A 15,925-nucleotide genomic window follows, 5' to 3' on the forward strand; every position below is an offset into this window, starting at 1 on the left:
AACTTTGGATCATTAAGACTTGGAATGCTGACGCGGTGCCAGGTCATGACACGCAATTCTTATTGCCACCGTGCGGACGACGTGCCTTAAACGCGCATCATCGCCTCGCTGGAACGAAGTCCGGAGCTTTGCTGCAGCATCGTGGCCGGTGCCATAGCAGACAAGCGACTTTCAGAAGCCGTCGGAGCAAGCACGCTTCTTCAGGAGTTTACTGGTGGCGTCGGAATGAGGCGGAGGCCGTCGTCGAGCGCTGTGGCTGGAGGCTCGATCTATCTATCTATCTATCTATCTATCTATCTATCAAGTTGTCACCGAGCTCAGCCACTGGCACGATCAGAGTGTTAAGAAGTTACGCTGGCCCACTCGACAAAGAGGTTCGTGCCGCACTCCAACTCGACGTGCGTCACGTGCAAGTACGAAAGCATCTCGTCGAGCGCCGCGTGGAGGTCGTCCTTGGTCATCGCCCGCGCATCCCACTCGGATCCTCGCGCGATCGACGTGCTCAACCGCGTCAACGGCACGGCAAACGACGTCGAGAGCGACGACGACGGCTGGTACACGTCCACGCGGAGGGGTGTCTCGGGCGTCGAGCTCTGCGTGTCGTAGACGCCGAGAAGCAAGCGCTGCCCTCCGACCGTTCGAATCGCTTTGAACAAGCACGGCGCTTTGCGCGACTTGTCTGCGCCACCCTCGTCTACACTTTCCATTGGCTTCCGAATCCACGAAGCGGGAGACATACCGCTTGAGCGGCGAAGCGGCGCGATCACTTCCTTGACATACAGCCGGTAGATCTTGTCGCCATGCACTTCGACGTCCAAGAGGTTGACAACGTGCGCGGCCAAGCTCTGCGCCTGCTCTTCGCGCCATAGATGCACCTACAGTCAGTCCTTGCATTACGCAAGACCACGAAGTCGAGTGTGCGTACGTCGGGGCCAATGGCCTCGCGCAGCGCCGCGCCGTTGATCCACATGGAGAGCTGCTGGCTGCTGGCTGCAACGTACCCGTCGACGCGCAGGGCCAGGCCCGACTCTCGCGTCGCATTGGCCGGCGTCACGTCAAAGACGGTGCAAATGACCGCGTGCTGGCGCAGGTGCTTGACTTGCGAGAGGAGTTTCATGCCTCGGGCGTCGGCTACATGAGCGCAGTGTGGGCATCAAAGGGTGCTGCGGCGTCGCCCGTACCGTCCTTAATGAGGTGGCCGTCTTGGGCAAATGCATCGGCGTCCATCGCAGCGTTCACGGGGGTTGCCTTGTGATGCGTAAACATGCGCGACCGGACAAACTCGACGCGCAGGGCGTCAGGAGAGAGCGTGCGGTCGAGGCGGTGCATGACGATATGTCGCATCAGCTCGGGCAGCGTCGCCGAGCCAACGAGCTCCTGGGCGTCCGGCCCGACGACCTACACACCGCATTTGCTTGCGCTTTCTCCAACAGCCGACACGACAGACCTCGCGCAGGTCGTGGAGACCATCAATGTGCGCCTCACAGTTCGTGCTTGAGTCGGGGTGGTAAAACGAAAGGGCCATGTCAAACCAGTCGGCGTCGCGAAGGATATCGGGCAGCCCTACGCCATGCTTCGAGCACTGGCTTCTTACAAAGGAAGGAGGATGTACCCGGTTTGTTGGGCTCACGCACTGGCTTGAGATACGCCGTCATGGTGACATCGACCCGCAAGAGCGTGCCATTGCACCGGTGCGAGCTCGCGTGCACGTGGACCGGCGCATCGTACACCAGCACCAGTGGGCGCTTGGCGCGTCGAGCATTCGCAGCGTGTTTTGTAGCAGGTCGACGTCGATCGGTGCGGCGTCGACCGGGCGCGTGTCGACGACTGGCGCCGACGTCGTTGCCGCCGACTGTACCGCACTTGGCGCGGGCCGAATCTGCGCCGCGTACTCGACAAAGCCCGACGGCGACGTGAGCCGCACGACGCGCTCGTCCGTGTCGTACGCACAGAGCCCGAGAAGCGCGTAGACGACGCGTCGGCGGTCCTTCGCCGTGGCACTTGGCCATGGTAGCGAGATCGCCGACTGGATTTGCGCATCGGCGAGACGCAGTTCGTGCGTCGTACTTGTGGTGGGAAAGTAGATGTGGAGCGAGAGGCCGTACGCGGAAGTCATTGCGCAGAGCTTGGCGGTCACAATGACCTTGATGCCGGGCTTGCGCGCCAGCTGAAAGATAAGGAGGGGTTGAGACGTAAGCAACCCCACAGAACGCAGCGTACCTTGGAATGGTCGGGGTGCAATGGCAGGTAAAAGCCCGTGGTCGTCATGTCCAGATCCAGTGCCAATGCGTCGTCGGTCGACATGACCAAATGCGACAGGATGTGTTGCAGCCAGAGCGGGGAGAGAGCGCGAGTCGACACCACGCGTCGCGACGACAGCAGCAGTTCGTGGCGCTCACGCGACGAGACGAGCACGGACCGTTTGGTGCATGTGTCGGGGCGGTAGGCTTCAATCCGCAGCGTCTCGGTCATGGAAATGTCAAACACAGAGACCACCCAGCGCAGCTAGGCACACTCAAATGAGACCGATATGGATGTGTGTTGCCCTCGAACTACCGCTTGAGGACGCAGCTGCATCGTGGTGCGAAGGAGGAGGCGCCCAGAGCCGCCGTGCTTGCGGATACGCACGCGCAAGTCATGCGGCGTTGCGATCATGTTGCGAGGAACACGGTGGCTGATGTGGTGTAGCACGGGCTTGGAGAGCTCGGACACTTCAATGTGAACGCGGTCGAGAACATACTGGTACATCGCCTGGGCACCATGATGATGGCTCGATCCCACAACCTCATGAGGAAGAGACCGTCTACCTGGACGTTCATGTCTTGGTAGGCCTGCAGCTCGAGTGGGTCGGACGCGTCGAGCTTGAGCTGCTGCAAGCAAGCGTCATCGACGTCTAGTGTCCACGCGAGTCGCCCGGCACTCCAAGCATCATGGACAAAGACATCTAAGCGAACGTGGCCGAGCGCAACCTCCGAAACGACAATCTAAACAGCGGCGCGTTTGAACCAACGCCGTCGACATGGAGGTTGTAGCACCGAGGCAAAGTGGCCGTGGATGTGCCGGCCGACTTTCTTCAACCGCACCGCGTGGGGCCGGAGCTCGACGATCGGCTGCATGTTGATGCCCTTGGGCTTGGCGAGCGTGGTAAAGCCCACAACGCGCTGGTAGAGTTCCAGTGGTGTCGACGGCGCTTGTTTGTTTTGAGCCGCTTCAAACGAGTTGGGCGCCAAGAGCGTATTCATCTACGCATCATCGTATCTCGTACATGGACGCGAGACGTACAAAGGTCTCTGGTATCTCGGTGCGGAGCAGATGGGACGTGAGCGGGTCGTACACGGTCACGTAAACGCGATGGCAGTCGCGGTACAGCGACACCACGTGGTACCTAGCAAGCATTTTGTCGTCGCAAAGATGAGACTACACTCCGTGTACCGGTCGCCAATCTTGACCGACTGCCGGTGCACGCGCACGTCTTGCAGAATCGCACTCGTGATCTGCGCCATCGCGTCCTTGTGCGACCAGTCGTCTACGTATAGTCGTCCCGTATCGTTCTCTTGCCGTCGAGTCGATGAGGACGCACGCACCTTCGTCCACCGGGTCGGTGATCGTGATGACGTTGCTAAAGAGGCCAGGAATCGGCTTGGTGCGCGTCACAACGTCGGCCGCGCCGCCACGGCTCTGGATCGCCAGCGCATAGAGTGTCACTGCGCGGACAAAGAGCGCGAGGCGGAAGAGGAGCGTGCCCGTCGAGTCGTTGTGGACGGGCCACTCGGCCAAGTCGAGGTACCTACGCAGTACAAATGCGACGTTGAACGCGATGGAGATGCGTACTCGCGCAGCACGGCGACGTTTTCGTATGGAATGTCTTCGACGTCGAGCGCTTCCAGCATCGCGGTAAAGGTCGCTGGCGCACTCAAGAGCCGCCGGCTCAAGCGCCTGTTGAAACGTCGTGATTCGGATCGAATCGCACCATGCAGCGTACCACGTGACGGTCGACGTCGTGTTGGCGGGCGAGACAAAGCGCTGCGACGGCGTGAGCAAGATGAGCGTCGCTTCCATCACGAGCACGATCGCGACGGGCGGACGATCCATCAAGCTCACCGCGACCATTTCGTGGTCCAAACGGCCGCTCGTGAGCGCATACAGTCCATCGGCCGCCAGCTGCCATCATGCGCATGAGCGACCGCGATAGCAAGTATATGTGCGTACTTGGATTTGGTGCTTCGCGTCGCCGTCGACCATGGCGGCGGCGTCTTGCTCGGAGATACCGTACGTACCCGGGGTATGGCCCAAGCCCGCGCGGTTCGAAAGCGAGCCTTTCAGCAAGATCGAGAGCGGCGTCGGGCGCAGTGCCCGCAACACGATGGCAAACTGGCCCAAGAAGGTGCGCTGCTGCCCGATGCTGAGCCCAATGTCCGCGTCCAAGAGAACGCTAGCGCGGATGTGAGCACGTTCTTGCTACGGTATGAAGACGGCAGTACCTGTAGCCAGCATCGAACGCAGGCTGCATCGTCGCCAGCTGGATCGGGTCGTGGCTGTTGATGCGAAGAAAGAGACCTGGAAACGCGGCCATGGTTTGCGCGACTAGAATCTCTTTGGCGTGGCCGGGCAGCTCGCGCGAGAGCACAAGCAAGATCGGTCGCGTGCGCTTGGGGCAGTCTTGAATGAGGCCCAGTGGCACAAACTGGCGTTCGCTGTGGTAGTCTTCCAGCGCGCACTACACACCTGCTTTCCAGTGCGCTCGAAACAAACACACAAATGTATACCTTGGCATCTTCGGCGCGGTCGTCGGCTTTGTACTGCAGTAGATCCAGCGTGCAGACAGGCGTCGCGGTCAAGAACGTGCTCTGGACACGCTGAACGACATCGAGGTGCGTGATCCATTCCAAGAGCAACGTCGACGGCCGCTCCAACTCGCCTACGTTCCAAGAGTCGGCGTCGTCGTCGTTGTCGTCGCACGTGCATCGACGGTACCTAATGCCGCCGACGCCAAGTGCTCGGTGCAAAAGTTGACGTCGTTCTTGTGAGCTTCCAGCAGCGTGCGCGTTTCCGGCAGAAGCGCAATTGTGCGTCGCGCGGCGGCTGCCTAAACACACACTACGATCGGAGCGCTATGAAACGAGTGCGTACCGAGATGGTCGTGAGGTAGCGAAGAAGGCGCGCCGCGCGGCGAAGGTACTGCCCGGCTTCCATCCAGCGCATCTCATGGACGGGCGTCGACATGGCATCCCGGTCTTCCACGGTCATGCACGAAAGACAGATCGACTGGACCAAGCGCACGACGCCCAGTAGCATGTACGTCGGCTTGATCGTGTACGGCGACGTGGGAAACTTGGCGTATGCGCAGAGCGCGGCGCCCATGGCCACAAGCTCAAACTCAAAAAGGCGGTGCGCAATTTCCACCATGCGCCGCTTTGAGTCGCAGAGGGCGCGGTACGCACGCATGCGATCCCGGCCACGTTTGCCGCGAACTGTTTTTGAATCTTGATCGCTGCCTTGTGCTGCTGCTGGTGCAAGCGCTCGAGGCGCGTGGCGTTCCGAGCGAGGCGGCCGCGCGCCGCGCACTGGATACGAATCGCTGACTTGTGCCGCACATAGAGCTAGCACCGATCGTGTGCCTGAGTGAACGCTCGCGAAGAAGAAAGGTACCCGATGCACACGGCGCCGTGCGAGGAAGCCGCGGACAGCCGCTTGGATGTACGTGCTCGCAATCGTAAATCGAATGCGCACCGTCTTGTACATTTGCCGCGTGAGGATGCCTCGGATAATGCGCTGGATGTGCGTCGCGGACGCCACTTCGACGAGCTTGGTGCGCTCGAGCGCTAAGAGCGCTTCGTCCATGTGGCGACGGCGAAGGAGCTCGGCTTGGCGCTGGCGACGTGGGATAAGCAACGCCGTCGATGCATATGGTCGAGTCCTACCTGTGTCTCAGCCGCCGATTTTTGCGCCAACTTGAACGTTTCCATAGCTTGCTGCTTGCGCGTGATCTCGGTCGCCTTGCGCGCAAAGAGGTCGACTTGGGCTTGCAAGTCGCGTCGGAGCATCTCGAGTGTTGGGGTTGGCAGCGACGTCGACGACGCCGCCAGCGCCAGCGCCGCTTCTTCGGTTGCAATCGTGTCCCGGAGATGGGCAATGTGCTGCCTGAGGCATGGGAAACGATCCAATTGTTGCCAAAACGTGAGCAGCTGACAACGTACTCGAGCTGGGCGTTGGCCACGCGTGCTTGCTCGAGGTCCTGCTCCATCCGAGCGCCGCGCGACCGCTGCATCGGGTACCGAATACGGTTCTCCATGGCTAAGCGTGTTGAGTGACCGAGCTTTTGTCAAGAAGGCGGGGTATACCGAGCTTTGTGGTTGGTGCGAGCGTGCCAGCTTGCTTGAGCTTGGTCGTGTCGACCACTTGCGCGCTTGAGGGAACTGTCGCGGACTTGCGCAGCTACGCAATCCCTTGATTGACATGTAAGAAAGGCGGGGGGTACTTCGGTGGGACGTGGTTGCCGCGGTGCGTCCACTGTCGGCTCGTGCACCTCGATGGTAGAGGTGTCTTGCAGCTCCCGGGTCGATGCTGCGTGCGCGCGTTGGATGGCGACGGTCTTTACTTGCTGCTTGGCGATTGCCTCTGCGTACGCGATGTCAAGTCCAAAAGATCATGCTGTAGCGACGCGTACCGGGCACGATGCGTCCGTAAAGGTCCCGTGCATACCGGCCGCAGAGCTCTTCCTCGGCCAAGACGATTTTTTCTGCTTCGCGGATGCGCAAGACGTCGAGGTTGCCAATCTGGCTCGGCAACACGTATGTGGCCCGCGACCGCACGGACGGAGTGCTACTCGCATTGGCGTCGGCGCTCGTGAGCTGTCGCGGCACGAGCTCTTCGTCGTTGATGACGCGCGTCTCGTACGCCGACCGGAGCTTGGGTGGGCGAGCGGCGACGGCTTGGGATGATCGCAACGGGCGTAGTGGGGAGACCGGGATGCCGCCGACTTCGAGAAAGGTGTCGACGGCAGGTATCGTCGGTGGCGGGGTAAACGGCCTGGTGTCATCGCCGCGCTTGTCGAGGTTGTCGGGCATAATGAACGGGTTGCGCTCCATCGAGAAGCCGAGCCAGCGCACCATGACGTCGCACTACTATTGTCGCACGAGCAATCTTCGGTAGCATAGTGTACCTGCTGGAGGAAATTGAGATCCGTCGGTAGTTTGAGAAGGTAGTTGATCCCATTCCACTTGAACGGGACATGTTTTTGCTGCTGCTTGCGCCACTGCACAATCGCCTCGACGACCTCGACCGTCGTGATGCGAAGCAGGTCGAGGGTGTTGGCCATGGCGCCGATGAGCGCATGCGGCGCGTCGCTCTGACTCATCTCGAGAAGCCGCGCCACATAGTCTTCGCGCAAAATGATCGCCTTGAGAATCTCGAGCTCCTAATACATGGACGTCGTTGCGCGTCGCGGGTGCAAGGAAGCGAGTACCATGCCGCCGTTGCCACCCGGCATGTCAGCCTCGAACGTGATGCTACCCATGTGGGCAGGCACCTTGGCCGCGACGTCGACCTTGCGCTTCTACGCCACGTCAGCCACTGCAGTACATGTACGTGCGTCGACCTCGCCCATGGGCATGACGGCTGCAGGCGACTCGGTGCGCGGCCGTACATGCTTGCGGGGCTTTGGCCTACGTAGCATGCTGCATCGCGTCGGGCTCGCGACAAGGGCGGGCGTACGATGGAAGCGTCGTCGCGTCCTTGGGCGGCCGGGTCTTGGGCTTGTCCTTCTCGAGCTGGTTGGGCGGCTTGGGGTCCGTCCCGCGTGGCATGGACCTCGCGTCGATGGCCCGAGCGTTACGGCAGAAACTGCCAGAGTTTGCCCTTTATACGAATACGTCCCGCGCTCGGATTGGCCGCATCGGGTGCATGGCTTTGGATTGGCTAAAACACCGACGCCACTTTAAGCCAGTACCGGTACCTCCACCGCAGCCGCGCCGTTGCATCGTTGAGAGTGAACCGAGGTCGTACTCGATGGGAGCATGGTTGCACGAGAGAACGCAGCAATCAGAGAGCTCATGGCATCGTCAGCGCCGGTCGGCGGATGACTTGGCGAGTAGCCTCTTGGATTTATGCGTTGACGCCTGACTACTTACTTGGCTCGACAGGCGTAGTACGCTTCAAGAAAACCAACGGCGACGCAAGCACGAGGACATTTTGACATTGGTCTTCCACGTGATCAAGCCATTATGGATCTAGGAGGCACTTGCATTTACAATCTGACCATGTTCCAATACAACCGCCGTAGTATCGACAGCAGACCTACCGTAGAGCTCGACCGTAGTGCTTCAACGGCTACTAATATATCACCTTGATGGACGTTTGGCGTTGTCCATGGCACGGGACGTGGCTTCTGTTGCCTGGACTGTGCTACAGAACCTCTTCGCTGGGCCCTTTTCCTGCGTACTGAAGTGCATACTGTGATGGTACTCTAGTCAACTGGTCGCTTATAGCATGGATCAATAAACTGTTTATTGACCCGTGCTCCCAGTACGCTCCACAGGAGGCCGCAGCGCCGGCTACAAACCAACGACACAACCCGTCGGCAGCCTCCATACCTTGCGTTTTGTATACCATAGTTATCTCGGTAGCATTTCGATGTGCAAACTCATTACAATACATGGTATCTCGTTACATGGTACTTTAGTATGCAACATAAATTATTTGCAATAAAATAGATAGGGATGGCTTGACTAGCAGTTGCAATTTGGACCGCTGAAAGAGAAAGTACGGCAACGGCAACAACGACGACGACGACACTCATTTACCACGATGCAGTAGGCGCGATGAAGGCGATGGCGGGCAAGGCAGCGCTCGCGGACGTCAAGCTCCACGTGCTCAACGGCAGCCTCGACCCGTTCGAGCAAAAGTACGGCTACAACTACGACTACGTGTTTGTCTTCAAGGTCCACGACGAGACGCACAAGCTCACGGAGATCCAGACGACGTACTCGATGCGCCTGATCCTCCAGCGGCTCGCAGGCGCCGGCCTCGAGACGCGCATGTTTTACTCGACAACGCGCGACCTCGTTTTCTGCAAGGTGCGATCGCATTCAAAGCGTGGCCATAGCTCCCACACCATTAGATCCGCGCGTCGTACGAGCGCCTCTGCAAGGAGGCCGACCGCATCGACCTCAAGCTCGAGTTTGATCCGCTCGAGCTCAAGGCCGTCGCGGAGGCCGGGTACCCGGACAAGGGCGTTGCGCCGATCCACATTAGCGAAGAGCACGCACACACGGACCGCAGTCCGTTCCAAAACATCTTTGGCAAAGTATGCGTCCTTTTTCTTGTGGACACGATCGCTCAATATATGGACGTGTTGTCTAGTACGACATGGACGATCGGCTCCAGCGCGTGTACAAAAAATACGGACCCGCCGGGAAGCAGATCCCGTTCCGCGGCGTCGACCGCATCAAGCTCATCAATTCGATCATTGCGGCGCACCTCTACGACGGCGGATGCGCGCTCAACACCAAGATGCTCGAGATGAAGGAGTGCCTCGTCACGAGCTTCCCGCTCCACGACTTTGACGAGCGCGACAAGCTCAACGCCAAGTGGATCCGCTGGTACTACTCTCTATTGTCCAGAACCGAACCGCCAACACAACGACGTTTCTAGGTCGAGTGCGCCGTGGAACCAGCCGTACAGCGACATCAAGGACTACTACGGTGAAAAAGTCGGCCTCTACTTCGTCTGGCTCGGTACAAGCCATTTTGCTTACTTGAAACATTGATACTCAACATCCGGACAACTAGGCCATTACACGACGTGGCTCATTGCGCCGTCGATCGTCGGTGCCGTCATGCTGGCCGACATCATCATGGAAGGCACGGTCGACGCGCGCCTGCTTGGCGTCTTTGGCCTCTTCATGGCGCTCTGGGGCACGTACGTTCTATTTGATTCTATGATCTTATTTGGTCTTATTTTCGTCTATGCAATAGGTTCTACCTCGAGTACTGGAAGCGCCGGAACGCAGTCATTCGTCTCGAGTGGGGCATGGATGGGTTCGAAGAAGAGGAGAAGGACCGCGCCGAATTCGAAGGCGAAGAGATCGAGTCGCCGATCGACGGCAGCAAGATGCGCTACTTTAGCCCCGAAGTGCGCACGAAGCGCGTGCTCGCGTCATTGCTGTTGATTTTCGCGCTCATTTTGCTTGTGATCGGCGCTGTCGCGTCCATTTTTGTGTTTCGGATCTTTGCCGAGCGCGGCCGTCCGCTATATGAGTACACGACGCTCCGAATGAACGGCAAGGACGTGCCGCTTGCGTCCCCGATTGCATCGACGCTCAACGCTAGTACGTTTTCTTTTTCTGTTTTTTGCACATTTTCCATTTGACAGGCGCTAACACCTTTTCTAGTTCAGATTCAGGTCATGAACGGCATCTACACGACGATCGCGGTGCGCCTCAACAACTATGGTACCTATTCATTGAGATCGGACGTTGAAATCTGAATCTGAATCTAGAAAACCACCGCACCGACACCGAGTACGAAGACAACTTGATCGCCAAGACGTTCCTCTTTCAGTTTGTCAACTCGTACGCGAGTCTGTTTTACATCGCCTTTATCAAGAGCGCCGTCGACGAGTGCACGGACCCCAAGGCGGGCGGCTGCATCTACGACCTCATGGTCGCGCTTGGCATCATTTTCTGCCTTCGTCTCACGTACACTTATCTCGCTCCACGTGCAATCGTCTCAAACCATCACTGACGCCTAGGTCGGGCAACTTTTTCGAAGCCGTGCTGCCGTACCTCAAGCGCCGGCTGCGTGGCAAGTGCTCCAAGCCGGCGACGCCCGACGACGGCGAGACGCGCGCCATGTCGATCGTCGAAGAGCAAATGACTCTTGGCGTCTACGACGACATGGGTGTCTTTGGCGACTACAACGAGATGATCATCCAATATGGGTGCGTTTTCCGAATTGTCTATGGATCGCATGACACTATTGTATGTGTTACTAGGTACATTACGCTCTTTGTGATTTCGTTTCCGCTCGCGCCGTTCCTCGCGCTGCTCAACAACTACTTTGAGATTCGGATTGACGCGTTCAAGCTCGCCAAAGAGTCGCGCCGCCCTGATCCCAAGGGTGCCGAAGACATTGGCACGTGGATGACGATCCTCGAAATCATGAGCACGATCGCCGTCGTCACCAACGTGGCGGCCGTGGTCTTTACGTCCAATACGACGTTCAGCGGCGTCTCGGGGGACATCAAGATGCTCGCGTTTGTGGGCCTCGAGCACGGCGTATTGCTCGTCAAGTTCTTTCTCGCCCTTCTTGTCGAGGACGTGCCCGAAGACGTCCAGTTGCAGCTCGATCGCTCCAAGTACACGGCCTTGGATTCTGTTTTGAGAGGTAGATAAACTGATACGTCATGGTACTAGGTTCCTCGTCAGCAAGATTGTCTACCAGATCCAAGACGACGACGACGACGACCTTGTCAAGGGCAACAAGATCAAGGTCGACTTGACCGTCTACGACGACGACGAGTAAGCGCTTCTCGTGCACTACCCTAAGCCCTCGTTCACGCCGTGGGTGTTAAATACATTCCATTTTGCAGCGTGCGCCGATTTTCTCTTCTTGTTGTGTTCTACTAATTGCCTCTTTGAAGATGGCAACCGAGGGACTCGTGGGTGTTGGGGTGGACGATGCAGGTCGTTGCCCTGCATCGTCTATATTTTCTGGGAACACAGTGCTTGCTCTACTGGTGGTAGAAAAATCCCACGCTGCCATGGGCGCATCAAGGGACATCTATATATTAGGAAGATAGGAGGTTCGGAGGCAGAATTATGTCCTTGTGCGCGTGAACCCTATTGAGGCGCTCGGTGCGTCGTGGCCAGCGCCATGTTTTGTTCGGATCGAACAATTCGAGATCGATCTTTTCGGATCGGTGGAACGCCCGCATCTTGATTTTTCCCATGGCCGTCGAGCTCGTCGAGAACCCCAAGGCCGCCATGACGGCGCCGGACGCCAAGACGCTGCACGTGTCGAGCGACCCGTTTGAGCAAAAGCACGGCTACAGCTACGACTATGTCTACGTCTTCAAGGTCCACGACCAGGACGCGACCTTATCGGCGGCCCAAACCGCGCACTCGATGCGTATGATCCTCCAGCGCCTCGCATCGGCCGGCCTCGAGACCAAGCTCTTCTACTCGGCCCAGCGCGACCTCGTGTTTTGCAAGGTATTTGTCGGGTGCTCAGGTGACAATATTGTCTATCAACATTTCTCGATAGATCCGCGCGGCCCTCGAGCGGCTCTGCAAGGAGGCCGACCGTATCGACCTCAAGCTCGAGTTGGACCCCAAGCACCTCAAGGCATTGGCCGAGGCCGGCAACCCCAGCCATGGCATTGCACCCATCGTCATTGCAGAAGAGAGCCATCAGACGAAGCGCAGTCCGTACCAAAACATCTTTGGCAAGGTCTGATACGCTTGTCTGTTTTCAAAAAAAGAAAACACAATATTGTCTAGTACGACATGGACGAGCGGCTTCAAAAGGTCTACAAACGCTATGGCCCCAAGCGCATCCCGTTCCGCGGCGTCGACCGCATCAAGCTCATCCAGAGCATCATTGACGCGAGCACGACCGACGGCGGGTGTGGCCTCAACACGCAGCAACTTGTACTCGACCAGTGTGTCTTGACGGCCTATGCGCTGCACGACTTTGAGGAGCGTGAGAAGCTCAACGCCAAGTGGATCAACTGGTATGATATTTTTCTACACATGCACTGGCGTCTTATATACGGCACGCGGTAGGACGACACGGCCGTCGCAGCAACCGTTCCGAGAGATCAAAGACTACTATGGAGAGAAAGTCGGCCTCTACTTTGCCTGGCTCGGTACACACCTATGTTTCAACTTGACACTTTGAAAGAATACCATCAGGCCACTACACGTCGTGGCTCGTCGCGCCGTCGATCGTCGGCGCCATCATGCTGGCCGATATCGTCATTGAAGGCACGGTCGATGCGCGCTTCCTCGCTGCCTTTGGGATCTTTATGGCGCTCTGGGGCACGTACGTCCAGTCTCCCAGGATTATCTGCGTTCTTAGCCACATTCTTCTGGGTAGACTCTACCTCGAGTCGTGGAAGCGCCGCAACGCTGTCGTGCGCCTCGAGTGGGGCATGGACGGCTACGAAAAGGAAGAGAAGGACCGCGCCGAGTTCCGCGGCGAGGACGTTCCGTCGCCGATTGACGGCCGAACGATCAAGTATTTTAGCCCTGCCGAGCGCACGTCGCGAGTGCTTCGATCGCTTCTCTTCATCTTCGCACTCGTGCTCCTCGTCGTGGGCGCCGTGACCGCCATCTTCGTCTTTCGCTTTGTGAGCTCCAAGGGCCAGCCGTGGTACCCGTACACAACGATCTCCATGCACGGCAAGGATGTGCCGCTCGCATCGCCCATTGCATCGATGCTCAACGCCGGTACGTTTTTTTAGCTCGTCTTTGACCCAAACGATATCTAATGTCCTATTTGTGTAGTTCAAATTCAGGTCATGAACGGCATCTACATGAATGTCGCGGTGCGCCTCAACAACTATGGTTACCTTCTCAGTGAGATAAGACGTTGGACTCTGAATTTGACACTAGAAAACCACCAAACCAACACGCAGTACGAAGACAACTTGATCGCGAAAGCCTTCCTCTTCCAGTTTGTCAACTCGTACGCAAGTCTCTTCTACATTGCCTTTGTCAAAACCTATGTCGACGGGTGCTCGGCCGATGACGCCGGCGGCTGCATCTACGATCTTATGGTCGCGCTCGGCATCATCTTTGGCCTCCGCCTCACGTATGCTATTTGAACCCAATGCGATAGTCTCATAACATCACGGACAACTAGGTCGGGCAATTTTTTGAAGTCGTGCTCCCGTACCTCAAGCGACGCCTTAGCTGCAAGTGCTCCAAGGCGACCGACAGCGAGACGCGGGCCGTATCGATTGCCGAAGACAAATGGCTCTCGGTGTGTACGACGACATGGCCGTCTTTGGCGACTACAACGAGATGATCATTCAATTCGGGTACGTTGGATCCATTGTCGATGAAGCGAACGACAATATTGTGTGGTCTAGGTACATTACGCTATTCGTCATCTCGTTTCCGCTCGCGCCGTTCCTCGCGCTGCTCAACAACTACTTTGAGATTCGGATTGACGCGTTCAAGCTCGCAAAAGAGTCGCGCCGTCCCGACCCGAAAGGCGCCGAAGACATTGGCACGTGGATGACGATCCTCGAAATCCTCGGCGTCATCTCGGTCATGACCAACGTGGCGGCCGCCATCTTCACGTCGCACACTACCTTCAGCGGCCTCTCGGACGAAGCCAAGCTGATTGCGTTCATCGCGCTCGAGCACGCTGTGCTCATGGTCAAGTATGCGCTGACGATTCTCGTCGACGACGTGCCCGAGGACGTCCAGTTGCAACTCGACCGCGCCAAGTACGCCTGCGATTCTTTAAAAGTAGATAGACCGATATTTTCCAACGTACTAGGTTCCTCGTGGACAAGATCGTCTACTTGATCAAAGACGACGATGACGACGACCTCGTCAAGGGCAACAAGATCAAGGTCGACTTGACGGTCTACGACGAAGACGACGAGTGACAACCCTCCGTCAGCAATTCTCGTCAGCTTGCATTTGCATGTCAACTCAGAATGTCGACTGCTCTTTAATCCTCCAACGCGGTTGCATCGTGGATCTTTAATCGCCTGTTGAACCATGAACGATGGATGACGCGATGCATCGCGAGCGTCATCTCCGATCGCGTGGCTATGCCCAGGTCACGATCTCAGCCCTGGTCTCAGTAGCATCAAATTCAAGGGTCTGTCCATCGATTGGAGATTGATTTCAAAAGGCTTTAGGCACCACACTCTTAAAAAGCGCGCGAAAATAGACTGGAGGTCAAGTGCGAAACTACCTTGCACATCATCGCAACACGCAAGCTCGTTCTTGATTTTGCCCCGTCGGACGCAAGAGCAACCTCATTCCGCATGCGCTGGCTGTCGCTTGTCGCGGCGGTCGTCGGTCTTTTTCCCACTGTTTACGGTACGTCCTTACGTCGTAAGATGCCAGCACCGTGATCCATCATGGGCGTAGGCACGACATGTTCGTCTTCGAGTACGTGCAACCTGAACGTCAAGTGCTCGCTGCCGTTGGCGCAGCTCAGCGTCGGTGACGCAACCACATGCCAACAAGCCAGCACCATTGTGCCTTGCTCGTCTTGCGCGGGCGTCGGCCAGCAGTGCCACAACGCCCCCGAGTGCAGAGGTTCTATTGCTTTGATCGCGAGCTCCAACTCAAAAATGCGTAGATTCGCTCTTTTACTGCGAGTTTTTGTCGGCAGCCCAAGTGGCCGCGCTTCCAGCGGGTCACCCCTGTCTGTCGACCGCGTGCCAACTGAGCAAGCAGAGTCCTGCGTGCATCGCTTCCGTACACCGCCATGGTGTTTTCATGCTTGCTAATGTCTGTCTGGCTAGACGTTCCAAGCGTGCTGCGTGCCAGGCACACCGGGCTGCAACCAAACCGTGGCGCCTGCGGCTGGTTCCGGCTGCACGCCGAGCGGGTGCAGCTACTTTATGGGGCAGCCGACGATCACCCCCAACTACTCGGCGATCGCGTGTCCGTTTGCGAACGCGTCGGCCACGTGCATGACGCCGCAGTGCAACGCGTCGTCCATCTTTCGCAATATTGTCAATGTGTTCGCAGCCAACATTGGTTGCTCGGGCAGCGCTTGCATCCCTCCGCTCGTACTACGACCTCCTCCGTCTCTTCCATGCAAAGGACACGATTTCGATCTAGATTCCTGGCGTGTGCACGGCTGGCGTCAACCTCACGGCATCGACAACCCCGTCGTTTCCAGGCTGCACCAACTACTTGGTGGACTACTGCACCAAGAACCCATCGGAT

At 57.8% G+C, this 15,925-nt stretch overlaps 5 protein-coding genes across 5 annotated transcripts; 4 read left to right on the forward strand and 1 right to left on the reverse strand.

The window, feature by feature from the left end:
• Positions 1-341: 341 nt before the first annotated feature.
• Positions 342-7,805, reverse strand: SPRG_02099 (hypothetical protein; the record flags this gene model as incomplete). The annotated part of the gene is made up of 32 exons (XM_012340650.1): positions 342-679; positions 740-875; positions 926-1,131; positions 1,182-1,398; positions 1,448-1,563; positions 1,613-1,745; positions 1,790-2,167; positions 2,221-2,505; positions 2,557-2,751; positions 2,808-2,984; positions 3,036-3,242; positions 3,283-3,385; positions 3,433-3,526; positions 3,585-3,787; positions 3,832-3,936; positions 3,983-4,161; positions 4,210-4,432; positions 4,482-4,717; positions 4,767-4,918; positions 4,960-5,086; positions 5,131-5,412; positions 5,460-5,600; positions 5,650-5,871; positions 5,922-6,141; positions 6,198-6,294; positions 6,342-6,435; positions 6,479-6,618; positions 6,668-7,121; positions 7,163-7,417; positions 7,466-7,555; positions 7,598-7,664; positions 7,714-7,805. The coding sequence occupies 32 exons, from the start codon at positions 7,803-7,805 to the stop codon at positions 342-344; spliced, it is 5,964 nt and encodes a 1,987-aa protein (XP_012196040.1).
• A 932-nt stretch (positions 7,806-8,737) lies between these two features.
• SPRG_02100 (hypothetical protein) lies at positions 8,738-11,599 on the forward strand. Its single transcript, XM_012340651.1, has 12 exons — positions 8,738-8,760; positions 8,812-9,074; positions 9,119-9,304; positions 9,361-9,599; positions 9,652-9,734; positions 9,789-9,918; positions 9,975-10,327; positions 10,391-10,450; positions 10,498-10,696; positions 10,750-10,938; positions 10,993-11,355; positions 11,414-11,599. Exons 2-12 carry the CDS (start codon positions 8,820-8,822, stop codon positions 11,520-11,522), a joined length of 2,166 nt encoding a protein of 721 aa, XP_012196041.1. The 5' UTR covers positions 8,738-8,760; positions 8,812-8,819; the 3' UTR covers positions 11,523-11,599.
• A 348-nt stretch (positions 11,600-11,947) lies between these two features.
• Positions 11,948-13,827, forward strand: SPRG_02101 (hypothetical protein; the record flags this gene model as incomplete). Its single annotated transcript, XM_012340652.1, has 8 exons — positions 11,948-12,211; positions 12,264-12,449; positions 12,500-12,732; positions 12,785-12,867; positions 12,914-13,043; positions 13,098-13,450; positions 13,508-13,567; positions 13,616-13,827. 8 exons carry the CDS (start codon positions 11,948-11,950, stop codon positions 13,825-13,827), a joined length of 1,521 nt encoding a protein of 506 aa, XP_012196042.1.
• A 91-nt stretch (positions 13,828-13,918) lies between these two features.
• Positions 13,919-14,728, forward strand: SPRG_02102 (hypothetical protein). Its single transcript, XM_012340653.1, has 3 exons — positions 13,919-14,043; positions 14,095-14,457; positions 14,511-14,728. The coding sequence occupies exons 1-3, from the start codon at positions 13,976-13,978 to the stop codon at positions 14,620-14,622; spliced, it is 543 nt and encodes a 180-aa protein (XP_012196043.1). The 5' UTR covers positions 13,919-13,975; the 3' UTR covers positions 14,623-14,728.
• A 183-nt stretch (positions 14,729-14,911) lies between these two features.
• Positions 14,912-15,817, forward strand: SPRG_02103 (hypothetical protein; the record flags this gene model as incomplete). The annotated part of the gene is given in 5 exon segments (XM_012340654.1): positions 14,912-15,064; positions 15,116-15,286; positions 15,330-15,448; positions 15,496-15,733; positions 15,747-15,817. The coding sequence occupies 5 exon segments, from the start codon at positions 15,010-15,012 to the stop codon at positions 15,815-15,817; spliced, it is 654 nt and encodes a 217-aa protein (XP_012196044.1). The 5' UTR covers positions 14,912-15,009.
• Positions 15,818-15,925: the final 108 nt, after the last annotated feature.

Source organism: Saprolegnia parasitica (genome assembly GCF_000151545.1).
Source record: "Saprolegnia parasitica CBS 223.65 unplaced genomic scaffold supercont2.5, whole genome shotgun sequence".
Taxonomy (NCBI): domain Eukaryota; phylum Oomycota; class Saprolegniomycetes; order Saprolegniales; family Saprolegniaceae; genus Saprolegnia; species Saprolegnia parasitica.

Bases quoted from the DNA above. Each gene is read 5' to 3' on its own strand.
- SPRG_02102 (XM_012340653.1), top strand. From the start codon at position 13,976: ATGGCTCTCGGTGTGTACGACGACATGGCCGTCTTTGGCGACTACAAC. The intron at 14,044-14,094 runs GTACGTTGGATC...TGTGTGGTCTAG, and splicing joins GAGATGATCATTCAATTCGG to GTACATTACGCTATTCGTCA. The intron at 14,458-14,510 runs GTACGCCTGCGA...CCAACGTACTAG, and splicing joins TTGCAACTCGACCGCGCCAA to GTTCCTCGTGGACAAGATCG.
- SPRG_02100 (XM_012340651.1), top strand. From the start codon at position 8,820: ATGAAGGCGATGGCGGGCAAGGCAGCGCTCGCGGACGTCAAGCTCCAC. The intron at 10,328-10,390 runs GTACGTTTTCTT...CACCTTTTCTAG, and splicing joins TGCATCGACGCTCAACGCTA to TTCAGATTCAGGTCATGAAC. The intron at 11,356-11,413 runs GTACACGGCCTT...TCATGGTACTAG, and splicing joins TTGCAGCTCGATCGCTCCAA to GTTCCTCGTCAGCAAGATTG.